Raw genomic sequence first — 26,580 nt, 5'->3', positions numbered from 1 at the left:
TTATGTTGCCCAGGTAACATACAAGACTCCCGTTCCCACTGGAGACGTTTACTTAGCAGAGACGTTTGATGATGGATCATTGGACAGGTACAGCCTGAAAAATCTACCACCACTGCTAAAAACACAGTATACAGGGTGCCCACGGTCACTGGAATACCTGGAAAAGTCTGAGAATTTCACAATTACATTTTCCCGGTGGGGAAAAGTCACGAAACTAGTAAATACAGTCTATAGTCTACACTCAAATTTATTTTCTGTAGCTGATGATGTAATGTAGCATTAATATATGTCGACATGTGACAAGGTTTTGGATTTTTTTGTTAATTTGTCCACCATCTGTTTCCTCATTTTTCTTCCATCTCTCCCTTCATGAATGCCCACTAGGCATGTCAAATATTTTTTTAAGCACTTTTGACTTTAAGGGAGGAGCATACAACTTCAAATGGCTTTATTTTCTATTTATTTTACTGCCAAACTTGCCTTTCTTAAAAAAACTATAGAATATATAGATATGTTTTCTTTAAAAATTGCCGAAACGATACCATTTATCACAGCCAGAAACTGTAAAAACAAACTATTGTCTGGTTTTCTGGCTGCAGTGTTTCCCCTTAATAATCAAGACTATGGCGGGCCATCACAGTCTAAATCATCCCACCATAGTCTCAGTGGAGCAGGACTGCTAATTGGGAGCGGTATTAAAAAATATACAGCGTTGGGTTATTTATAGTGTAATAGCAGCAGAGATGCGCAGCAGAACATCAGGCGCATTAAAAGTGAAACTAAACCACGCTTGGCCTAAAACTCTCTTTCAGTGACAAAAATCTGCAAATATCTTCTCTCATCTATCCATCTAAAACAAACAAAAGATATTGAAACAAGCCGGTGGTAGCTGGAGTAAACAGAAAACAGACAATATTTTCTTTTGTTTTCTTTTTGGTTTTATTTGACAAAGAGTTGTCAGAACCTTAACCCTAACCATAAACCTTATTCAGTCCAACTCCATCCTATCCCACAGACCTCTTTCATGAGTAGCACAGTACAGTAAAAAAAATAACAAAATTACGTGAATTGCAATAATCCCAAATAGAACTTTAGTAAAGGTAGTGCCTAGCAATAAGAATAAGCCAAAATAATGAGAGAAAATAAAGAAATAAAAACAGTTTTGAGATTTTTTTCTATAACAATGTGTGGGAGCCCTGAGTGTCAGTGTTGGGTGCATGTGAGGATACATGAGCCTGTGGTGGTGCTGATTGATCAGGATAAACTCACACAGTCAGTGGTTGCAGTGTGTTAGTGTGACACCTTTTCTTGTGTGGAAGCTTAGAGGTTTTTTTATTTTTATCCTCACAGTTGGCAGCTGTCACAGACAGTGAAGGGAGATGCAGATGATGACATCGCCAAATATGATGGTAAGTTGCTTTTTTACCTCTCTGCCAATCTAGACATGTTTGTATAAGGGCTTGTACAATTTGGTTTTTTTTAAATCTTTCCCTCCTTCATACCCATTCTTCTGATGTATGATGCAAATAAATATATTTACAACTATGTCTCGTACTTTAGTTTGGGCCACCATCTCTAGTGGTTATGATCACACTTTGCAGCCATATTGTTGAGTTATTATGTCACAACACCTCAGTTCAAGACTCTTAAAAAGTTTTTGTGATTTTTCTGTTGACGACACAAAAGCTGTCTCAAGCAGAGACTCCGAAACCATGACGATAAATGCTGACTGTGTCCTCTCTGGCTGCAGGGAAGTGGGCTGTGGAGCAGCTAAAGGAGAACAAAGTTCCAGGAGACAAGGGTCTGGTGCTAAAGTCCCGAGCCAAACACCACGCTATCTCTGCAATGCTCAACAAACCCTTTGTCTTCCAGGATGAGCCTCTGGTTGTGCAGTGAGTTCAAACACGCACACACATACACTCACACTGGTAATAGCCTTGGCCAGAGGCACTGTGTTTTCAGGTTGTCCATCTGTCCCATTTTCATGAATGTTATATCCCAAGAACGTCTTGAAGGAATTTTTAAATCATTTACAAATGCCCACTCAGGCTCAAGGATCAACTGTTGAGAATTTCTTCAAATTTGGCACATTTGGAAACTCATTAGAATTTGGTGGTCGTGGGCCAAAGGTCAAGGTTACTGTGACCTCACCGGTTGCATTCTCGTGAATGCGGTATCTCAAGAACAGCTTGTGGGAATTTCTTAAAATTTGTGGCACAAACAGGGCGCCCAGTAGCTTACTAGGTAGAGTCTTTTTTTGTACAAAGTCCTCACACAGCGGCTGTGGGTTTGACTCCAACCACAAACATTTACTTGGACTTTATTTGGACGACCTGATTAGGATTTTGTGGTCGGAGATGAAAGGTTACCATGGCCTCACAAAACATGTTTTCAACCATTACTCAAGAATTCATGCACTGCTCATGACAAAATGTCTCACAGAATATAATGATGAAATGATGACACTGTATATCCAGAAGGTCAAAGGTCAGCTTTACTGTGACATAATGTTCAGTGAAAACACTTTTCTGACTGTCAGGAGGCATTTAGAGGAGGCATTTGGTCAGATACTGAATCTGTGACACTAATCTTGAATCTGCGCTGACTATAGAGATCTTCCTCTATGTGAGCTGAAGCATCCATGTTTTTATAGACACAGATGTAAACTGTAACTACAGCTTGACAGCTTTGCAGAGGCATACAATCACTAGGCTGTACTTCTAGTTGTTCATGCAAGTGGACTTTTTTCATGAGCCACAGTGGTTAGCATTTGTGGATGTGAATAACTAAAATCTGTTCCCTGCTCTTTGTTTGTTGTGTTCTGGCTGCAGGTATGAGGTAAATTTCCAGGATGGTATCGACTGTGGTGGAGCCTACATCAAACTGCTGTCAGACACTAGCAATCTCAATCTGGTAGGTATACATGTTTTCTTTCTACCCTCCTCTATTTATATTATGTAAAGTTGAGATGTACACAGGCCATTTAAATAATCACCCTGGAGTGATTATCTAAGTTATCTATCTTAGTTATCGATGGAAACAGAATCCAAAATCTTCAGAGCAGTCCTCCTTTCTCTTGTGTTTGTGCGGTAGAGGGAAGGTTGTCTGGATTTTTAATACATTTTTATGCAGATTTAGACTAAATAGACTCTAGTTACTCTTTCAAATCAAACTTGTTTCTTCTGCACTGTAGGAGCAATTCCACGACCGTACACCTTACACCATCATGTTCGGTCCAGACAAGTGCGGCGAGGATTACAAGCTGCACTTCATCTTCCGCCACCAGAACCCTCTGAACAAAGACATGGAAGAGAAGCACGCCAAGAGGGCTGATGTCGACCTCAAGAAGTTCTACACTGACAAGAAGACTCACCTTTACACTCTGGGTACACAGTCGATTCCAAAAGAGAATATGTTTAATAATATATATGTTTGTATATCTATCTGAAATGTATATTTTTTCTATGTAATAATACCTTATACACCACACTGTACATTTTTTCCTGTTGTCAGTCCTCCACCCAGACAACAGCTACGAGATGTTCATCGACCAGTCCAGCGTGAGCCGTGGCAGCCTGCTGCATGACGTGGTGCCTCCGGTCAACCCACCCAAAGAGATAGATGACCCCAGTGACTCCAAGCCGGAGGACTGGGACGAGAGGGCCAAGATTCCTGATCCTGAAGCCGTCAAGCCCGATGACTGGTGACTACAATCCCTGCACTAGTAGACAGTATAGATTATGTTGCACAATGTTTGACCCTTCGGGACTGTCTGATGCATTTTACATGCTTTTCATTCTTCATTCTTTGATCATTTTGGATGTGTTCATGCATATGACATACATTTTAGCAAGGTTTTGTATTTTTGTTTAATCTTGGAATTTTCAGCTCAGCTCCTAAGATAAGTCTAAAATATGAGGAAACTAAATTGTTACATTCACACTGTTTGGTGCAAAAAAAATGTGCCATTAAAAACTCATTCAAACTTCAGTTTTTGATCCCACAGCCATCAAAGCATAAAAAATAAATGCATTGTATTATTTCTGGGTGTCATTCTGGGCTTTTGCCTTGGAATTTGTCATTTTTTACTATTCTTCACCTGATGACAATTTTTTTTAACCATATTTGGCATATGGAGAAAATACATGATATTTCCACTAGCTGTCACAATCAATGTTGCTGCTAATAATTGACATATCCCAGGCTGTGATTTTTAAAAAATCTGAAGATTAATGAATATTTAATATTTATGGTTAGGACTGATGTTGGTAAAATATTTTTTTAAGTTTGATTTTTTTTTTTAAGTGCATTTTTTGTGCACAGCTATATGAGTGTGTGTGTAATAATAAAGTGGGCCCTAACGGTTAAATGTTAGGGCCTTAGTGACCATATTTATAATAACAAACATGGCCGTGTGTGTGTGTTTGTGTGTCTCAGGGATGAGGATGCTCCAGCAAAGATTGATGACCTTGATGCTTTAAAGCCAGAGGGCTGGCTGGACGACGAACCAGAGTTTGTCCCGGACCCAAACGCTGAGAAACCAGAGGACTGGTGAGTGAACACATCCACCTCCCAAACAAACAGCGTTTGAATCATGCTTAGAGTGAGTTAGTGAGCCAGGTTGACTGCTCTCCTCCGTGTGTAGGGAGGAGGAGATGGATGGAGAGTGGGAGGCCCCGCAGATTCCTAACCCGGCCTGTGAGACGGCCCCCGGCTGCGGGGAGTGGAAGCGTCCCAAGATCAACAACCCTCAGTACAAGGGCAAGTGGAAAGCCCCTCTGGTGGACAATCCCAACTATCAGGTAACTACAACTATAACCAGGACCTAACCAGCTGTTTTGGGCTTATTAGAGTTTAATTGTACTACATGGGTAAAAAAAAAATAAAAACAAATCAAACTCAGGCTACATTCACAGGGCTTACTGCTCAATGCTGATTATTTCCTCAGATCAGTTCTTTGTGCCTACACTGTTCAAATTCATGTTTTAAAGGGATTTTTGAAATGGGGGCTGTGTGAGACGCTTGTGTATAGTCAGTGTATAACATTCAGCAAATAGTGGTCAGCACGCCCCCTGTTTGCAGAAACAGATAGGACCAGCACGTATTTAACTATATTGTGTGCCTGTTTATCTTAGTTGTGTTTGTCGTAGACATTGTGTATATTGTATCTATATATGGTTTTCGTTTTTTGTTTTTGTTTTTGTTTTTTTTTTTAATTTTAGGATGCTTTTAAACATCAGGGAAGGGATTACCAATAAAAACTAGCTCCCCATCTGACTTGGGTGTATCTACATTTATTTCTTCGTAAATAAATGAATATATTACAAATTACAATTACAAATCACCCTTGAAGCTCAGCACTGCACTGCTGTGGATGGGGAATTTCAACTTATTTTAGCCACTTTAAAAGGCCTACCTGAAAGAATCATTATAGGTCTAAGTGGACACTATTTTGGTGTCAGACAGCTTTTCCTTTGGCACTACATTTTCTCAACCACAGATCAGCTGTTTGGGTCCGGCTAAGTCTGATATTGTTTTTTTTTGTTGTTGTTTTTTTAAGGTAAGCCTTGTTTGTATGGTTAAAATATGTGTTGCTGTTAACCTGAATCCGCAGGAGTTGAAAGCTGGGCTTCTGCGGTGGTAGTGCTGTCTAGGTTTGGACTGGCGTGAACATTTTAAAACCAGTTTGATATTAAGCCAAACAGTGGACCGGTTTACCAGACTTTACCACGTGTCCCACATGACTCAGCAGTTAATCCTGAGTGGAACATAAGGACACCATGTCCCAACACGAAAGCAAGTGTCTCACTATCTAGTAGAATCACCTAACACTGGAGCTCTCTATCCACATTAAATCCATTAGATATGCACCTCTGTCACCTCATGTAAACAAACACGTAGCTATCAGCTGTGGACTCGAGATCAGACAAGAGACATAAACACTTAAAAGATGAGTGAGTAGCTTACTTGCTATCTTCCTACGAATGTAACGTTACTTTTGTTCTACCCTTGAATCGGCCACAAGACAAAAAAGTCACATTTTATGTGACACTAAAGATTTGGGCAGAATTGTCCCAAATTTTAGGTAGTAGCTGTCAGTTCATGTGTTTTCTTTTGTGTGTGTCTTAAATCTATTAATGAGTGGCATAAAAAAAAGTCTTCAATCTAACATGGCTTTAGCTGTAGGAACCCTGTCATGCTGTCATCTGGCTTATTATTAATGTAATTTGAGACAGTTGACAGGAGACACTTTTCTCTCTGCAATTTGCAACACCTCTAACCTGTCCTGTAGGAGATGCTGCATGTTTGTGCCCTAGCTGAAACCATCCTAATCATTTTTCCTCTACATTCTCTGCTCTCTCCCAAGGGAGTCTGGAAGCCGCGCAAGATCGATAACCCGGAATATTTTGAGGACCTGCAGCCGTTCAGGATGACACCTTTCAAGGCTGTGGGCCTGGAGCTGTGGTCCATGACCTCAGAAATCTACTTTGACAACTTCATTATCACCTCTCACAAGGAGGTGGCCGACCGCTGGGCCTCTGACAGCTGGGGGCTGAAGAAACTGGTCGCCAGCGCTAACGAGGTCAGTGTGATGTTTGTAATGGCTTGGAGAACACAGAGCAGCATCCTAACAGGCACATGCATCGTCGCTATATGCATATAATTCAGCACAGGGCTGTCAGTTTGTGTGAGGGAAAGGCTCACTATGTGCTCGCTGCTTCATTGTCCGTCCTCGCCCTTCATCCCCACCAGCCGGGGATCTTTGCTCAGCTGATGATGGCAGCAGAGGAGCGGCCGTGGCTCTGGGTGATCTACATCCTGACAGTCGGCCTGCCTATAGGACTGACTGTACTCTTCTGCTGGCCAAAGGTACCAAGAACCTAACGAGTCATTTATTTATCGTTTCTGATTTTTGTAGAAGCACACCAGCAAATCCTTGTAATGATGAGTGGTGATCCCTTCTCTTGTTTGTGTCGTAGAAATCAGATGACGACTACGTGTACAAGAAGGTGGACCCTCCCCGGGCTGATGTAGAAGAAGAGGAGGAGGAGGAGGATGAGGAAGAAGAGGAGGCAGCAGCAGATGAGGAGGACAAAGCAGCTGAAGCTACAGAGGGAGCACCAGCTGCAGGTCAGAGGCTCAAACACACACTCCTCTGAGAGTATCGATCAGTGTGTCATGTCTTATGTCTTTGTCCTCAGTGTCCTAACCTTTATTCTCCCTCTTTCAAAAGCATCAGAAGAGGCTGAGGAGGAGGAGGAGGAGGAGGAGGAGGAGGATGAAGCTGATGCTGGAGGCGACAATCTAGAGGGGGATGATGATGAAGAAGAAGAGGAGGAGGAGGGAGAAGAGGAGAGCAAAGCTCCTGAGAGAACATTAGAGGATGAGGTTGGTGTCATTTGACCTCATTTATCAGTCTGTCATATAAACCGATCTGAGCCCAGAAATCACTCTATGATAGTGTTCACATATGAATTATGAAATTAGCTTTTTTTCTTTTTCAACCTTTTATTCCCCATTTAGGGCATACATATAACCAAGTCAACAAAGCAATGATGTGGGATTGAATTAGGGCTGGGGCGATGCGTCGACGTAATCGATTGCGTAAATACGTTGATTTACGAAACGTGCGTCGACGCGTCGCAACGTTTCACACAGCATGAGAGCGTGAGCGGCGCCAATCATATCATGTTGGGGTTTTTTTTTTTCAGCGCTCGTGTTATCATATGAGAGCGTGCACTGCCTGAGCGGCGCCTGTCAGGCGCGTCTGAGCTGCGTGTCAGCCGCAGCACATCTAGATAAACGGTGGCTCGCCATTTTTTTACACGTGATGCTCACGTTTGTTGACTCTATACCACTTTATACGCAGTTTAAAGTCTCTCTCTGTCACAGAGATGAGGAAATACAAAGATGTTTGTTTTACCACAACTTCCTTGCTTCCCTTTCTAAACAAAAGCTGACTGTACATCATCAGCTGCTGATAAAATGCATTTTATTTTGAAACATTTACAGGACGGGGTTGTCAGCTGTGCAGGAGCTTGTATAATTTCATAAATGAGTGGAATATATGCTCATAAATATGAAAATACAGCACTCATATCAGCAGGCAGCGATATGCCTTAAGGCCCAGTTAAGGATGGACTATTCTGATGCAGAAAGAATCTACTAGTTATAATTATTTCTGTTAGAGAAAAGTTAGAGTGTTTTTCAAATTGCACTAATTTTACTGTAAGATGTTTTGTTGGACTGCTAGATTTGAGGTTTGTTACTGTTACAAAGAGTAACTGTTTTGTTACTCCTCCTGAAGGTGACTTGAATTTTACATTGCTTTATTTATTTTGCTGTTGGACTGTTAAATGTAGATTGCACTACATTCCTTTTACTTGAGTGAAACAAGCTCTTGCATTCATTTTATTTTGGAGAGACTTTATATCAGACTGTAAAACACAGATTACCAGTTAAGACTGGGCTATTTTTTGTTGGGGAATAATGCCCTGCAGTGTATGACAAGTTTTAAAATTTTATTTTTAGTAAATTTGTCGTTATATTGATCGAGTAATAAAAAAAAATTATTCGATCAATAAAAAAAAATAATCAATTGATTAATCGAAAAAATAATCAATAGATTAATTGATTAAAAAACATTGTTCGGTGCAGCCCTAGATTGAATACTGAATTTAAAAAAAAGCAACAACAATAATGAACATAAAAATAGTTTTAAAATAATTAATAAAATATAAAAATGAATAATGAAATGGTCATATCCCTCTAAACACAGCGTAGGAGTGAGCAGCTGTTGATAAATGTAGCCGATCGAAGCCCATCATGGCTGGAGCCGATTAATTCTTCAGTCAGTTAATTTGAGAGTGAATACCAATTTAAACCTCTTCCATGAAATAAAAAAGGCAGATGTTAGTGGTTGTGGGTTTTTCGTGCAGTGGGGAACATGTTGAACACAGGCCCAGCAGCCGCAAAACAGCGTACAACGTAACATTTGAGGCATGTTAGCACCGCCAATTTCCGTCCACTAAAACTGCCTTTTTTTTCTTCACTGACAGGCCCAGATTGTTAGATTGTTGTAGTGTCTGACAAGACAGACCTTTTTGTTAAAGATCCTTTTTGCTAAACCACAAAATCCACAAAATCTCCAGACTCCATTTGTCACTACAATATACGGGCTTTGACAGCACTGATAGCAGCTATTACAAGACGCTCCATCTGTCAGAGTCTGTCTGCTCGTCCAAAAAGTGTGAATTGGCTGCCACACTTGTTTTACCACACGTAGTAGAGTAGCAGTTTTTCTGATGCTGTGCAGTGAGCGCAGAGCTAAAACATCGTGTTTATGTGCTTAACAGCAAAGCAGCAAAAGACAGATTTTTGTGTGCTTGCTTTACGCTGTGGTGACACAAGAAGATTAACATACTAGTGAGCGTGCGTCGGTGAACTGGCCTGGCGTCTGCTGGCCTTTCGAAGGTCGTAAAGGTTTTAATCAGGTGGTTGGTAGAGTCGAGTCATTTTCCAGTTTTGACAGTCCAGGCCGGTCCCACTGAACCTGCATTCATCATTATGAAATGTTTTGGTAAATTGAAAAGTAGCCTATGAGCATAAGATTAAAATATTTTCTTTAAAACTTTATTACAACTTGTAGGTAACATTAGGCGATGTTGTGGGGACATTCCCTGCTAGCTGGGCTGGCTGCTTTTTCATTTTCACTGAGTTTTTTCATTCTACTCAGCATTTTAAAAAGTCTTAAATTAATTAAAGTCAATTTAAGGTGACATGATAACATTTCCAGATCAATCAATCAATCAGACTTAAATGCCACCATAAGTGAGGCAAAAAACCAGAGGCAGGATAAACCTACATGTACAATATAAAAATGAATAAATATAATATTAATCATAAGTAAAATCAATAAATAAATAAAGATACTCTTAATAGTTGATAAAATGGTAGATTAAAAATAAAAGGAACAAATAATAGACAAAAATGTTAAAAACTAGTAAAGTAATATAGCATCCAGAAAAACGAATAAATAAATAGTCAATAAATAAAATGGTCAAATAAGATTAAAAGCCAAATGGGGGCTGACTACACTTTTGTTAATATTTTCATTATGTGGCAAATGCAGAAGAAAAAAATGTTTGTCTCCTCTGTTAAATTTGCCTTTTTCTTGCTTTTTATTTTATTCCGATTCAGCCAAAGGAGGGAGGAGACGCTGAAGAGAGCCACAAACAAGCAGTGAGAAAGAGGAGGGTACGGAAAGACTGAGGAGATGATCCCACCGCCTACTGTCTCCTTTCTCCCCCAGTGCGGAGGAGGTGGAAGGGCCGTGTCTGCCGCTGCTCCTCCCTTCTCTGAGCGGAGCAGCATGTATTTCCTCCAAACCACCTGGTAGCCTGCAGTCACCCCGGCTGCCCCACCCACCCAGGCCACACCCATCACAGGTCCGCAGTCTCTCTCTCACACACACACACACACACACACACACACACACACACACACACACACACACACACACACACACACACCACATCCTGCATCACCCCCTCTCGGCTCAGATGAATCCCTGGAGATTCTGTGCATTTAGATGTTTTCCCTCCTCCGCCCAGAGCTTCCACTTTTCCCTCCTTTTCGTCTTCTCTAAGCTGTCAAAATGCCTGTCAGCCTAAAGCGGCCCGCCTCTTCCATGACTGTCCCTGCTGTCCCCGTCAGTCTTCTCTCTGAATATACGCCATCATAGATTTACCCGTGTGTCTCCTGTCAGTGCAGACAGCAGAGAGCGTCGGCGCCGCTGTCCTCTCCGCTCCCTCATCACATTTTACAGCATATCATCACAGGGGGCGACATCCTTTATTCTCCTGTCCTTTGTTTTGAAGAACATGTCTGAGGACACCGTTTGACAAAGTTCCTTCCCTGTCTGAAGTTGTTGGGGTTCCAAGAACAGGCCAGGAGCTGCTCGGAGAGGCTGCGATGTTTCTGTATTTCAGCTGACGAGTCGCCTCAGCTTAGGTTTCAAAGTTTACCTCTTTAAAAATGGATGTTCTGTTTAGATTTTAGCTAGTTTGTAAGGAGCATCAGTTACTTCTACGTGTTTTTTACTAAGTTATAGCAATCTAAGAGTCCAGGGTTAGCACACATGACCCTATTTATTGGCTTAGTTTTATGCTGGAATGAATAAAGATTTAATAATGCAGTGTTTTGAGTGATTTGAGGCACATTGCTTAAGCTATGCCCCTGGTGTGCTCACTCTGAGCCTGGGTCTGTGTGAACCGCCTGATCAAAACACTGACTGCCTCGGCCATCAGTTGTCACAGTGACAGAGTGGATATGTGCGGCAAACAGCTGGGTATTTAACCTGCGACAGCGTCTCATTCAGTCACTACACAGCAGTGTTTTACCACAAGATCTAGACCAGCTGGAGGTCACATACGTGATTGTCGCCTGGGGAAACCAGTGATGCTAATTTATTTGTTTTATATTGTCTCAAGCTTTTGTAGTTCATGTTCATGCCAGATTCTGGCAGAATCTCCCTGTTTACATTTGTTTGCAAATTGTACATTGCTCTTGAAAATAAAACTATTTAATACAAAAAAAAACGTGTCAAAAGTGCGATGAGATGAGGCACATCATGTCCTTCAGTTTGGGGTGGTTTTAATTTTTCTGACTGATAATGTCGGGTTTAAGGAAACAGCGGTTTCACTTGGCGGGTTTCCATTGACCCTCAACCTGTGCAAACTAAAATCTCATATATAAAACCCACCTAATGGAAACACTTTAATTTTTTTTTAAATTCCATTTATCGTGAAAAATGTTTTACACTTGCATGAGGTGGTATTTCAGTCGATTCAAAAAAAGCTATATTTTGCAAAACTACAATGGAAACACTTTTTTGGCTTTTCGAGGTCACATGGTGCTATGGCTATGTGCTTGTCAGTAGGAACTGGCTCCCTCATGATGCAGCAGACGCTACAAGAGGTGTTACTGCATCACATAACTCTTCAAAAGTTGATCATCTTGAAGTTTTGAATCCACAATTCCTCTGTGAAATTGTGGACTATTACCTTCCAGAAATCCCTCATACGTGGCCGCTCCCACGTATGAGGGGCTCGCCTTTCCATCATGGCTCCATAACACGCCTACGTGGCCTTGGATTGGAAATAATGACGACTAGTGTGGTGACTGCAAACGAAGTAAAGCTGGTAATGTTTGAGCATCCATCACCATGCTTCATGGAAGCAAGTCACAGATCACTCAGTGGAAACAGTCATCCCGCAATTGTGCTTTATTATAAGTTTTGTGCAAATCTGTAATGAAAACCCACCTGCTGGTATTAAAAAAAGCCACTGGTCAGAGAATTTTAACTGTGCAGCCATCTCCTCCCTGACTGTCAGACTCCTCAGCTTGTGCTACACACACAGCCATGTGGGATCAGTTTGGATATCCCAAAAATGAACACCGTGTTGTCATTGATGTGTTTCCAGTTTGCAGAAAATGTGGAGGCAGAGTGTCTGCCAAAGGAGGAAACACATCAAACATGTCTGTGCATGTCAGGGAGAACCGTTCGGCCATGCAGATCAATATATATGTCCTGCTTTTAACTTTAACCTCTAACCACAAAAACATTTGAAATTTTAAAAAGTCTGACATAAAATCCGCTTGTCCACATCCGAGCTGACTTCTGGGCTCAACTGCATTGCTTATCCATTTGGTAACGCAACTTACGCGCACACACACACACACACACACACACCACTTCCCTGTCCAGCTCAACTAACCCTCACACAGTCATTTGCAATTGCAGTTAAGCCCCACATTGTTCATTTTTTTTGTTTTCATTCCTTTCAGTTTCGCTATGATTCATAATAATAATAATAATTGTGTAATACCGTTTACCGTGATGTTTTCTGAGACGATTATTGTACCATAAAAAGTCATCTGTCAAAGCACTCACAAAAGACTGACAAAAGACCCCGCTAAAGTGTCGGTCTGAGGTTTTTATTAAAACAAAAAGGTTCAAAGGTTGCAGGGTGTCTACACACAGGACAGTTGGGGGGGTGTAGATTTGGGATTTTCAGCCATCACACAAAGTAATGAAATACTGTACAACTGTTAAAAAATAGTAAAATAAATTACAGCATATACAGTTTACGTTTATAGCCTCCCGTAATATTACCAATGGTCCTGTTTCAGACAGCACGGATGTTCCACATGAATCAGAGCTGAACAGGATGCTGCAGGTTAAAGGGAATTCAAATTTGTTCAGATCACACGACTTTTGTCTTTAGCTTTGAGGCAGCAGCGCTTTGGAGGACACACCCTCCACTCTGCTGCACATTTTACAGTCAGACCCCTCCTCCAGCTAGTGATGCATTGTGGTCCTGGCTGAGTGGATCGATAGCACTCCAGGCCTCTTTGCTGCTGCTGCAGTTAAAGGAAAAAAAGCAACTTTTTGTTGCTTGTCTCACTTCCTGCTGTCCTCAGTCCCCTCCCCCACGTGGATGTTAAAGACAAATAATACATTAACTCATGATTTGACCATTTCCTTTAACACCATTTCCCTGTAACACTCATTCATGACATAAACTGAGGATTACAGACATGTTTAACCCTGTGAACCCCGGAGAAAATTGGTTTGAATTCTTTCAAAAACATTCTTGAAACATTCAGCTGCCATTAGACTTTTTAATGCTCTTAAATCATTGTTTTTAACTACCGCACTTCTGCACACTGAAATTTTAATATAATACATAGTATTTATCATAACTGGATAGTTTTAGAAGTGAGTATTTTTGAATGTTTATTATTTCTTTTTTCCTGTGGTTATTTACAGGGGTGCTTTTATGTTATGTGTGGTTAGCTGTGAATGAACTGTTGTCATGTTATTTCCTGTATCTATGGGGGAAAAAATGAAAATGAGCAACTTGGCAAGAAATGTCCCTTAACTTGCAAGAAGTTAGTAGATTTTATTTTTAAAAAAGCTTTTAAAAATCTGAATTATTAGCATTTATAAGCACATTTTATGTCATCTGTATTTATTTATTTTTATTAATTTTCAGGTAACTTTCTTGTACTTTTTCCTAATTTCTCGCTAACCTCTTCTGAGGTTGCTCATTGCCATCTTCCTAAATTTTTGAAAGAAATCAAGCCAAAGTTTCCCAAAGTTTGAGGTACAGAAAAGAAATCTTATATCATTGGAATTTATTAATTTAACCACTTGCAAAAAAAACATCTCTGAAGTTAGTTGAGATTGACACTTTTATGGAGTTAACACAACTTTTAGTTTCTCTGTGCTTGTAGCTGCATTGTTACTGAGCTCTCATAGTGCATTTAGTTTTCTAGTCTCCACCTGTTAAAAAATTCTGAGTAGCTTTATACAGTCTGTAATTTACTGATCGATTCAGAGACATGTCATACTCATCTTTTAAACTAAAACGACTGATACATGCGATGAAAATACATTTGTTTGTCAGTAATACTGTCGAGTTTGCCAGCTTGTAAATGGAGGAGTAGTCGTGCTTCACAGACATGATGACATCCAAGACTTACTAAAAAACTCTGGCTGACGTAGAAAACATTTCAAAAAAATAAATAATTATATAAAGCAGTGTTGAGCTGAGCTTCACGGTCAAACAGTGTTTGTAATGCGGATGGTTTGTGGTTCGGGATCAGACGGGAACGCTGTCGTTGGGAAAACCACAGAAAATCAGAGCAGTCCTCAAACTGAAAACCAAGCAGGTAAACTAGAGCTAAGAATTTACAGATACTATTCTGACGGAGAGTATTAAGAGGAAATTCAAGGTCCAAAGACCTTTAACCAGCTCGTACACACGACCTGCTCCTGTTTTAGTGTTGGTGATTAAAGGGTGACATCTACCTGGTCTGCAGTGAGGAGAAGCTGCTGCAGAACACACCCGGGCAGCACTAACATTAAATGATCTATTTCCAAGGCAGCAGGACGGTGGACAGTCAGTTTTGGAGTTTTAAATAGTTAGTTTGAACTCGGGTAGGTTAACAGAAAGCGCCCAGGTCTGCTGAGAAAACAAAGCCCTCTCCATGTCTCCGTGGCGGCTCTCCTCTCCCAGCGGCCGGCCCGGGACTTGAGGTGTTTTTCGGAGGTCTGCCTCACTTCCGTTTGCTCTTGGTGTCGGTGGTCTGGAAGACGCTTGAGGCGGACATGAGGTTCTCGATGTACTGACCGAGAACCTGGTTCTCAGACTTTAACTTGAGGTTCTCCTCCTTGACTGCGTCGACCCGCGCCGACAGGTCTGAAACAAAGACAAAGAAACACAAACCTCATCACTGAAGAAGAAATCTGCTCTGTCGTAGATTTAATAACACTCAGCACAAGTTTAAATGCAACACTTTTGTTTATGCTCCCATTTTTCACAGGTTTAAGTTAAAGAGCCAAGACATTTTTATGCATTTAACAGATATATTTCTCTCAAATTATGGTCAAAAATGTATTAAAATCCATGTTAGTAAGCACATTCAATCCACCTTCACCTAATTCATCCACCTGACATGCAACATAAATTGCATTTATTAATTTTCTGTCTATCACTGTGTCTATCACACATATGTTATTGTTTCCATTATTGCTGTGTATATCTCCCCCTCTCTCCCTCTCCCTTTCTCTTTCCTTTATGTCATTATTGTAATTTCTGTTATTTACATCTATAGCATGTCTGTCCGTCCTGGAAGAGGGATCCCTCCTCAGTCGCTCTTCCTGAGGTTTCTACCATTTTCCCCCATTATAGGGTTTTTTTTGTGTGTGTGTGTGTGGGGGGGGGGGGGTTCCTTAGTCGATGTGAGGTCTAAGGACAGAGGGATGTTGCATGCTGTAAAGCCCTCTGAGGCAAACTGTCATTTGTGGGCTTTATATAAAATAAAATTGACTTGACTGACAGGTGTGACATATCAAGATTAAACAGCATCATTAGTATCAGCATCAACACGGCATGTTTTTTACATCTAACTTGGTGAATTTATTTCTCCCAAACTGGAGCTGAGTCTTCTGTGACTGAGAAAAAGTTGAGTTCAGAAGGTGTACAGGTGTTATCGCCGTGAAAAACTGTATACCCCAGTAAAATTTCAGGAAGGTTAAAATATTACATACCACCCAAGCCTACTGACTATCAGTGTGTTAATTACATCTCAAGGATACAGTGTGTTTTGGGGAGAAAGCAACATGGGATGTAAACATTATTTTATTTATTTATTTTTTTCAAGAAAAAAAAAGCACAGAAAAAAGGAAGATGCTAAGTTACAATTTCAGGAGCATCCTAAAAAATCTGCCTGTGTGTGTGATTCATTTGTCAAACACTAAAAAGGCTCAGTTTAGCCATAACAAACATTTGTCCTAATAACAAAAAGCCGGTTGATGACATTTAGTTCAGTGCAAATGTTTTCACCATCAAGTAATGCAACTCAGTGCCCTCTTAAGAAATCTTAAAAAATAAAATCAAATGTTGCATGTTGCTTAACTTTATGCATGTTATACACTCTTTTTTTAGCTTGATTTTTATTAATATTACCTCAGTGGGTTTTATTTTCCATCTCAGGATATCTGTGTGTCAGATCATAAGCTGGTTTTATTTAGTGTGGTTTTATTTTTTTTACCTGTTATTAACAGTACACCGGTCTCTCGCCGTGTTTTAACTGTACGTCTGCCTGCAAGTTTTCCGAGCTTTTTACCACCGCTTCTTTAACTGCTTTTAACTCACATGTTAATACAGAGGAGATGGTCTCCACTGTTAATCGTTAATTGTATTTTGTGAGATTTAGAGAGGTGCCATGAAAAATTACCAAAGAGCAATTACAGAAGCAAGAGCATCTTTCTATTCTAACCTAATTTTATCTAACCTAAACTTTTATTTTAAAGTGAGACATTTTTTAAAAAAATGTATGAATATAATCAGTGACATTAGGCTTATCCCCCCCGACCATGTTTTACAATCTCACAGATATATTGATCAATATTTTAGCAATTTTAACCCTACTTTAATGTTGCTTTTATCAGATATTTCAACTAATTTGAATCCAACTATGTGCAGCCTTGACACCATTCCATTTAAATATCACCAAGAAGTTATAGACACAGTTGGGCCCAGTATTTTAGCAATTATTAACAGCTCACTTTTAACTGGTCACTTTCCTTCTGTTTTTAAACATGCTGTGGTCCAAGCCCTTTTAAAGAAACCAAATCTTAATCTTACTATTCTTAGTAATTTTAGGCCGATATCTAAGCTCCCATTTTTATCCAAAGTTTTAAAGAAAGTTGTTTTGACCCAAATATTAGATTAAGTCAGGCTTTAGAGCATTACATAGCACAGAAACCACTCTCCTCAAAGTAACAAATGACCTTCTTTTAGCTGCTGACTGAGAAGAGAGCACAATTTTAATCCTTTTAGACTTAATTTCAGCATTTGGTACTGTGGATCATGCCATTTTAATGCCATCGTCTCAAAACCTGGGGTGGTGTCAAGGGCACTGCTTTTAGTTGGTTTTATTTCTATCTTTTAGACAGAACCTTTACGGTCACCATAGGTAACCATTCATCCTCCACCTCTTGTTTTGCCTGTGGTGTACCACAAGGTTCTATTCTAGGTCCACTTTTATTCTCTATTTATATGCTTCCAGTTGGTCATATCATCCAGCGACATAACCTTTCCTTCCATTTTTATGCAGATGACACACAGATATACCTTCCACTTGGACCTGGTGACCAAAAAAGCCTAGCTGCTGTTTTTAACTGCCTCAAAGATAATAAATGTTGGATGGCCCAGAGGTTTTTACAAGTGAACAACTAAAAATCAGAAACCATCCTGTTTAACTGTCCAAAATCCCACATCAGTCACATTGAAAGCTCCCTCAGTCCACTACATTCAAACATCACAGAAACAGCAAGAAATATAGGAGTTACTTTCGATTTGATTTCGATTGATTACTTTTAAAGCATGTATGGGTCTTGCTCCATTTTACGTTTCTGAAATGCTGACCCCATATAAACCAACTTCCTTAGATCCTCAGGTGGGGGAATCCTGGTCGTTCCAAAGTCGAGGCTTAAATCTAAGGGTGAACGTGGCTTTGCCATTAGGGCCACCCGACTTTGGAGCAACCTCCCTGAGGGCCCGCAGAATCTGTGACATCTTTTAAATCACTTCTTAAAACTCACTTTTATAGACTTGCTTTTATTTGATGTCACCTTTATTTACATATTTATTTATTATTTTAGTTTATTATTATTTTCTATTTTATTTTATTCTATTTTTTAATCTCTTTCTCTTTTCATTTAACTGTTCTTATTCGTACCCCATCCTTCTTATGGCCTGTTCTTACAATCTTGTTTCGTTTTAATTTTTTTTAAATAATTTTTGGGGGATTTTTTTCCTCTATTTCCAGCTGTAGAATGACAGGAAATGTGGGAGAGAGAGGAGGAATGACACGCAGCAAAGGGCCACAGGCTGGAATCAAACCCAGGCCACTGAAAAGGCCTCGGCATATGGGGGGCACACTCTAGCAGGTGAGCTAGCCCCTTGTCTCATTTTAATTTATCTACTTGCTCATCTATCCTTTATTCATCTGTTTTTATCATCCTACCTTTATTTTAGCCCCACTGATGTGATCTTGTCTTGTCGCCTTGTTAGATTTCCTCTTTTATTATTTTTATCATCTTTTATTGCATATATTTTTATATTTTCTAAAAACTTCTAAAAATTTGCTTTATCCTTGTTGACCTTTGTATGTGTATTTTGTTCTGTCCTTTTTGTCTGTTTGGCTTGATTGTTGATGTCTATTTTTTTTTTATTCCCAGAGTTCTTGCCTTTGCTTTGTCTGTCAAAGAACTTTGTAAACAACTGTTTTTAAAGGTGCTGTAGAAATAAAGTTATTATTATTATTATTATCGTTATTATTTTTATTATTATCATCTTATGTTATGCATTCTGTGCATTCTATTTCTTTTATTCTTCCTGTATTATCAAGTGGGTTTTATCTATGTGAAGATGCATTCTATGTATTCTATTCTCATTTTTTTAAATCATATTTCTACACAAAGGTTTTATTATGTCTTTATGTCTATCACTACGTGTGCTGGAAACACTCCAATCTACTGGAGAAAATCTTGTGCTTATGTGCATAGTGTTTGTGTGTGTGTGTGTTTGTGAGTGTGTGTAAAGGAGATGGAGGGAGAGTGTAGGAGAGGTCGAGTGAGTGCATTAGCACAGGACGTTACTGAGACAGCAGAGCGTCTGAGAGGAGGAGAAAGAGGAGCAGCAGAGGAGGGAGACAGTAGCTGTGTTCGAAACCGTCCCCTATCACGGATGTAGTGCACTATATAGTGTGTTTGCCATTTTGTAGCGGTGTTTGAATTCTCAGTGATTCATTTCAACCACTATATAGTGCACTATAAAATACCCACAATGCACAGCACATTTGACTATATGTATGATGTACCGTACATTTAACGCCCATATACCACAATGCAATGGGGCTGTGTATTTCCGGGGGAAAAAAATTCCAACGTAGTGTCTGAAATCTGTTGGTTATTCCCTATATAGTGCCCTATTTAATTCACACTACATAGTGAGTGAGTGAATGAATGAGTGTTTCAAACACAGCTAGTGTTTTAACCCCAGCATCACAGACAGTTACGTTCTGGTGCTGAGGAGAGAGCACAAAGAGGGTTTGGGCATTTATTTATGCCGATTTTTATTGGAGCAAGACACACACTTCCATGTAGATGAAGGGGTGTGTCTATGTGATATGAGTGTGTGTTACCTTCCAGTGTGTGCTGAAGTTCCAAAACTTGATTTATTAACCGCGTCTTCTCCTCCATCTCCACCTGGTTCTCCATGTCTCCTGAAACACACACAAACACTGATTCACACACCATCACAACACACCATCTCATTATTATGACATGATGCAGCCCTTTAGAGGTGTGTGGAAGCAGGCGTACCGTCTATGTCGCAGTTCATGATGAATAGTTCGTTCTCCTGTTTCGTGTACAGGGCTGCAGATCCACTGGCCACTGTCAAAGAATGAAACACACACCATGAGCTCCATAAAGCAGCCTCCGGTCTGCTGATAACATGATGAATATTTCAATAGCCAGTACATATTCCTGCCATTATCTACTTGTGTGTTCATAGAAATAACAACAATTATCACAGTTATTTCAGGCTTCCACTAGGAAAGTGTTTAGTCAAGGATGGTAAGCTTTCTTTTTTCTTTTTCTTTTTTTTCAAATGTCTAAATAGCCTAATTTCTCCCACATCTGGATAACATTTCTGGCCAAGTTGCTCATAGTTTTTTTCCCCTGTGTGCTGTGAGTTTAAAAGTCTTAATACTTTTGCAAGGCAACTGAATGCAGCACAAAAAAGTGATTGCAATCCAAGTTTCAAATGATTTATAAAAAGAGCCTCTCTCTGTAGGTATCTTTAGTTTCTTGAAGACGTTTCAGGTCTCATCCAGAATTACCATGACCTGAATGACTGAGAACCTTCACAACATACATCCTTTACATCCTCTGTTTAAATACTTTCAGCAAATGTGTAATCAAAAATGAAACTTTCAACATCATATACGGCATGTTCACAGCATTTTTTGTTTTGTTTAAAAAGTCAAGAAAAAAATAAAATAAAAAAATGAATAATCATTTTTAATGTATTAATTTTATCAGCAATCCAATAAAATGATGACACAGATAACAGCATAATGCCAAATATCAGCCCAAAAATTGGCCAGGCTGATAATCTGTCTACCCCTAGTCAAAAATTGTTGTTCCCATTAGCCGCTTAGACACAAAAACATGGAAAAAAGGGTCTAGGATGAACAACAGCCAAGTTACGCTTTAATATGTGAGGGACATGTTTGAAACCACACCGTACACAGAATCTTTACACATCACTGCACGGCTTGGATTTGCTTTGCAAAGATGCTATACGTAATATTTGGTGATAATCCCTGCTGTGTTTACTGTCAGTCAGTGTCATTAAGTCTCGTCAGATAAAACAGTAAGTTTAGTGATGTTGTGCTGAGGGTAGCTGACACACCCAGGGCCAGGCTGGGACAGGATGCCCACTGCTCACCAGCCAAAGTGGACCTCGGAAATGCCTGCTTGGAGCCAAACGCTTCTTTAGATGTGTGGAGACTTTATTGTGTCTGTCCACTTTCCAACAATCTTACACGGGTTATAACTTAAATCCACTACAGCCACAAATACACGAGCTACTAACGCCTTATTACGGTCCATCACATCTCCGAGTCAGAGCCACAGCTCTATTATCGGACAGCCACATAGTATGCACATTGTTACACCTAACACTGCTTTATTTATTCTGGCCCTCTGTTGCTTATCATTTGATCTTTCGCGTGGTTCAATGTTTGATGTCATATCTTCATTCACGATCGAGACTTGGCTTGTCCGAACACAGCTGCCCGTAAACAAATTAAGCATACTCCAAAACAGACAAAAAAAAAAACGTATGGTCATCACTACCGTCGCTTAGCTTGCAAAAACATTGTTAGATGTATTTTAACACGGAGGGTTGATCGATGCGGAGACTGTCAGTAACCTTTTCGGGCATAAAAATTGGCAAAAGCAGGGTCACGGGCGGATGTGCCCGATAATGGACGCGTGTATATTAGCTATGTGAGCTATGTACCGGTGTAGCTAGCCAACGTTACGTCCACGGAGCCGCTACTTCAGCACACTGTGAGGACAGTGTCTCAGCACCAGCAACCCGCAGCAACATCCTCTAGTTGTTCATATATTCAGAAGTGACTCTTTGACAAAATAAATTTGATAAAAAGCGAGGTGAAACGGCTCGCAGTGCTGCTAACTGTTAACGCTACAGTCTAACTGCAGCTGCTAGCTAATATTTAGCGTTAGCTTCAGATGTTAATGGAGAGGCTGCCTGTGATTTCGCCACTTATTATTCTCTTACTCAAAACAACCGCTACATGTCGGCGTTTAACTCACCTACAGCGAGAAATGTCTGCTCCGTGTGGCGGAGTGACCCTGTAAACACACAGGCTCTGAGGCGGCGGTGATGATGATGAAGATGGTAGCGACGTCACCGTATGTGAGAGACTGGACTACAACTTACAACCTATGAACTACACCGACCGACAGGGGGAGCCACTATTGCGCAAGCGCGCTCAAAGGTACTATTAACCTTAAAGTGAATTGTCTCGATTTCTTTGAAAAATAAATATGAAAAAATATATATTAAGAAATCATTAAAAAACGTGGGGAGAAGGCAATTTGAAAAGAAAGAAGAAATGACCCCCAAATAGCAAGAAATTACTGCAAAGTACAAGACTTTTACCTGACAGTTTTTCCTTAGCTTTACCACCACACATCAATTTTGTTGGGGTTCAGAGGTTTAAATAATTATGAAAGGTATCTGAAAGCACAAGAAAAGTGATGTCGCTCCAGGTTTCAAATGGTTAAAGTCTATAAAGTACTACACACAAACACACCACAGGTAAACAAGTTAAAGGGGCCCTATTATGAAGAACCCACTTGTTCAGTGTGTGTGTATTATTCCTGCCAAACACACAAAGTGTGAAATAAGACTACCCAATCATTCAGCTGTGGGCATGCCTGCTCTGTAGTACTGTGTAGTGCTGTGCTGAAACAAGCCGTTTAGAAATCGCTCCTGAAGTGACATCACATCACAATCCAGTTCACCTGGTCACTGCACTGTGCTACTGCGTGACGAGTCAGGTTCTAAAGCTAACTGCTAACCCCCCCCCCCCTCCAAGAAGCCAAGGTTAGATTCTAAGTGAATGAGACCATCTAAGTTTTATGATATTTTGTTCATTTGTGTTCGGGAAGAGGGATATGTACTAGTGCTAACATTGTAAAAATATAACATCTATAGATACATTAAACCATGATGGTGTTAGAAAACAGGATGTATTTACCAGTGATAACACTTTTGTGATGATTGTTTTATACACATAGTGAATTTGTTTTTAAATTTTTTTTAAAAAATGTAAAAAAAAAAAAAAAAACACAGGACAAACGAAGGACAAAATTAAACGGCTGGCACCAGGTGTGTTGTTCATATACTGACCAAAATCATATCAAGAATATCAAAAAATATTCTTTGATGTTAATCAGACTTATTGGGTCAGTTTATTAGATCACAAATAATATCATTTTTAATTTGTATTTTACTGTATTGTAAAGTCTACAATATTATGTATACATATAATGTATGTATAATATATGTCTTTTTTTAGCAACTCCTGCATTCTACAAGCTGGAGAAGGTGCTGACTAACAAGAGGACTCTGAAAGATGTCGCTAAACTGAGGCCCCACCACCAGACTTAATTTTTGGAGGCTTTTCACAGCATCACACTTCGTTGCTGCAGCATCAAAAAATGTTGTGTTTCCTTTTCTTGGTATACTGTGCAGGTAAATGTAGCTGTGATGACTTAGAACTTAAGAAATGTGACAAGGTTGTAATTATATACATCTTTGATTTATTTATGAATTAAAGGCTCTACCTGGCTGCCATGCTTTACGATGAAAACACTCAACGACCACAAGTCAGAACATCTGATGGAGACCTACTCTATAAAGTGCACTTTCCAAAGGCCATGAAGAAGAATGCAGAGCAAAACCAGTGAAGACTAATTTAAAACCGGCATTCCGTAAGTGTTACTTTATTTTTTTTTCACCCAAAAAGTGATTTAGCTTATGCATTAAGTTACACACATGTTGTATTGTACCATTACAGTTGTTGTGGTAACAGTTTCATTACAAAGATAATTTAGTAATAAAAAAAATCAAACCTACGTAGATAGAAATAAAAACTTATAAAAAGTGTTAAAAGAGTAATAACAGTAACAGATTGAAGTGTTATGCCTGGGTATGAACAGGCATCCTCAAAAGGCTACATTGTTCTCAAGCAAGGATTGTCACCCTGTGAAAAGCTGCGTGTGCAAGCAGTCCAACACTTTAAGAACTTTTCTCAACAGATAATGGCAAAGGATTTATGGAAGGATTTATGGATTTATCCATCTAAACTCCATAATGTCATCAAAAGATTTAGGCCTGATTCACATTGCACATGGAAGCAGTGCGTGAGCAGTGCCAAATTTGTTTGTTTTATTCGGTGCCCATGTTAACAAGTCGGAGCATCCACAATGCCTACATAAGCAGCGCTTTGTCAGGCAGGTCTCAGTTGCCTGTCAGCCTTGGCAGATTAAGAGAAATTGTGGCTTGCCGCTTTTTCTGCATTCCATGCATGGTTGTCAGCAGTAATAGACAGTGAAAATAGTGTTTTGATAGTTATATTGACTTTATAACACTTGATACTGCAGTTCAGAGGTCTGTCTCTGCCACAGAAATGAGGAAATACAAAGATGTCTGTTTTACTCAAACTTTCCTGCTTCTGTTTGAAAATAAATGTCCTCTGACAACGTCTCTGTCAGTTGTTGACACAAAGCATTTTATTTTGAAATATTTACAGGACCGTGTTGTTGACAGCAGGAGCTTGCACAACTTCATAAATGAGTGGAATTTATGCTTATGAATGTGGAATACAGCACTCATAGCAGCAGGGAGCCTTGAAGAAGCGTCACAGCTACAGCGCTGTCAGTGTGAACACCACAAGCGTATATATTTGAAGAAGTAAACAGTAGAAAGCAGTAGGGAGGCCTGTGAAAACTTTACGGCTGTTACTTCTCTTTATATCTTGTACTTATTGAGTCTCTCTTTCAAACTTGGGGCATATTAACGCCAGGAACACACTGCCTGCATGAGCAGCACCTGAGCATAGCAGATCCTGTTGGGTTTTGAGTTTGTTTGGCACCCACGTTAACAAGTTAGAGCAGCCACACTGCCTGTGTGAGCAGCACTGGTCAGGCGCATCTCAGCTGCTTGTCTGCTGCAGCACATCTAGACAAACAAAAATAAATTGTGAAAATGGTGTTTTGTCAATTATATTGACTCTACGCTGCCTTTTATTACAGTTTCAATGCCTTTATCTGTCACAGAGATGAGGAATAACAAATATATCTGTTTTACTCAAACTTTCCTGTTTCAGTCTCAAAATAAAAGCCCTCTGACAACGCTTCTGTCAACAGAATCACATCAGTTGTTGACACAAGGCATTCCATTGTGAAATAATTGTAGATGGTGTTGTTGAAAATGCAGGAGCTTGCATGACTTCTTGAATGAGTGGAATATGTAAAAGTGGAAATATAGTACTCATAACAGCGGGTAGCCCTACAGAAGCATCCCAGCCACCACGCAGCCTGTGTGAACATTGTGAGTGTCCAACATGCTGCAGTTCGGTAAGGTTGCCGTCACACACTGCTCGCGCATCCAGAGTGTTCCAGGTCTAATTTGAATCTATGTTTTAGCGCTGCTTAGGTTGAGACTGTCGGTTAATAGTGATGGCGCGTCATTGCATTTCACCAGTTGAGGAGCTGAAATTATCACGTTCATCGTGTTATGTGTCCATTGATGCCAATCAGAGCTTACAGGGATAAATGCCGGTGGCCACCGTAGAGTCATTTGACCCAGATAAAAATGCTGATGGTACGCTTTCCCACTGCATTAAAAAGCCAGATGTTAGCAGGTGTTTGTGGGGTTTTTTGTGCAGTCAGAATGAATCCCAAAAAGCAAGCGATGCAACTTTGGTAGGAACCACACCTCAGTCCTGTCACAGCACAACACACCAACATAGCCACTCTGGTTTTACAAGCTGTTTGTCTCCGCCTCAGGGCCCTTTGTTCAGTCTAGCATGATTACAACAACTGCTTTAACCCTTTGAAACCTGGACAGACATCATGTTTCTTGCGCTGCATTTAGACACCACAAGTATTTAAACCTCTGAACCCTGAGCACATTGATTTGCTTTATCTCAAAAACATTGTGGGAAAATTTTCAGGTAATTTTCCTGAATTATTGTTATTATTATTTTCGCTAATTTCCTTTCAATTTGGGGATCATTTCTTCTTAAGTTGCTCATTGCCTTCTTTCCTTGTTTTTGAAAGTAATCCAGCCAGTTTGCTCAGATTTCAAAGGGTTAATTGTAGGTCACGTAAACTGTCATTCATACCAGAAAAATACATACATAATAAACTGATCATTTTCATTAAATCTGTAGATATTTTAACAGTCAGATTGTCTAATAGTCACTTTACACCTAAAGCATGTTCCATAATTAGTTTATCTATGAAGAGTGAAGCAATTTGTATGGATAATTCTCTACAGAAAACACATCAAGAGGGATTTAACAATGTAGAAAGTCAGCATTTTAGTTTTAGAAGATCTCATCTAACATGTCAGTGATCTGACTGCTTCCTCAGATGAAGATAATAAAAGGGCTAACTATAATTGCCAAATAGTCTTTTTGCAGTTTTACCTGTATCATCTGCCAGAGAGATGTTGGTGAACGTCCCATCGTCCTCATTGTCCTCGGCCTCAAAGTCCTGAGTCTCCTTTCCTTCCTCCAGCATGGTTTCCTTATTGTTTTGATCTCACAGACTCATTCGTTAGTGTCAGAGCTTTCTCTTTGTCTTTGTTTCAACTTTGCTCTTGTTTCGTC

General features: G+C 39.9%; 2 protein-coding genes across 8 annotated transcripts in view; one reads left to right on the top strand and one right to left on the bottom strand.

Annotated features, from left to right (window-relative positions):
- The window catches only part of clgn (calmegin), a 23,384-nt gene extending 4,363 nt beyond the window's left edge, over window positions 1-19,021 (top strand). For 2 of the 4 annotated variants that reach the window (XM_042485157.2, XM_088075338.1), the window contains exons 3-15: window positions 14-87; window positions 1,351-1,409; window positions 1,751-1,892; window positions 2,832-2,913; window positions 3,194-3,386; window positions 3,514-3,703; window positions 4,438-4,551; window positions 4,646-4,802; window positions 6,368-6,583; window positions 6,754-6,870; window positions 6,981-7,131; window positions 7,235-7,389; window positions 10,201-11,600. In XM_042485157.2, coding sequence (XP_042341091.1) covers window positions 14-87; window positions 1,351-1,409; window positions 1,751-1,892; window positions 2,832-2,913; window positions 3,194-3,386; window positions 3,514-3,703; window positions 4,438-4,551; window positions 4,646-4,802; window positions 6,368-6,583; window positions 6,754-6,870; window positions 6,981-7,131; window positions 7,235-7,389; window positions 10,201-10,272 — 1,722 coding nt within the window. In that variant the 3' untranslated portion in view covers window positions 10,273-11,600. Of the gene's footprint in view, window positions 1-13; window positions 88-1,350; window positions 1,410-1,750; window positions 1,893-2,831; window positions 2,914-3,193; window positions 3,387-3,513; window positions 3,704-4,437; window positions 4,552-4,645; window positions 4,803-6,367; window positions 6,584-6,753; window positions 6,871-6,980; window positions 7,132-7,234; window positions 7,390-10,200; window positions 11,601-18,405 lie in introns of those variants that run through there. The other 2 variants (XR_015776165.1, XM_088075339.1) reach the window with 2 other exon arrangements.
- scoca (short coiled-coil protein a) lies at window positions 12,984-26,580 on the bottom strand. 4 transcript variants are annotated; one of them, XM_088075340.1, is made up of 4 exons: window positions 26,398-26,580; window positions 19,964-20,035; window positions 19,783-19,860; window positions 12,984-15,269 (listed from the first exon to the last, which is right to left on the bottom strand). In XM_088075340.1, exons 1-4 carry the CDS (start codon window positions 26,489-26,491, stop codon window positions 15,127-15,129), a joined length of 387 nt encoding a protein of 128 aa, XP_087931466.1. In that variant the 5' UTR covers window positions 26,492-26,580; the 3' UTR covers window positions 12,984-15,126. The 4 variants fall into 4 exon arrangements, with proteins under 4 accessions (XP_087931466.1, XP_042341773.2, XP_087931468.1 ...); XM_042485839.2 differs by having other exon boundaries at window positions 19,783-19,863; window positions 26,398-26,574; XM_088075342.1 differs by lacking the exon at window positions 26,398-26,580 and adding an exon at window positions 21,989-22,146.

This window comes from Plectropomus leopardus, chromosome 3, assembly GCF_026936395.1.
Source record: "Plectropomus leopardus strain MGB_pleo_1.0 chromosome 3, ASM2693639v1, whole genome shotgun sequence".
Taxonomy (NCBI): domain Eukaryota; kingdom Metazoa; phylum Chordata; class Actinopteri; order Perciformes; family Serranidae; genus Plectropomus; species Plectropomus leopardus.
The sequence above is the reverse complement of the archived record's forward strand: the minus strand, read 5'-3'. Positions and strand labels throughout refer to the sequence as shown.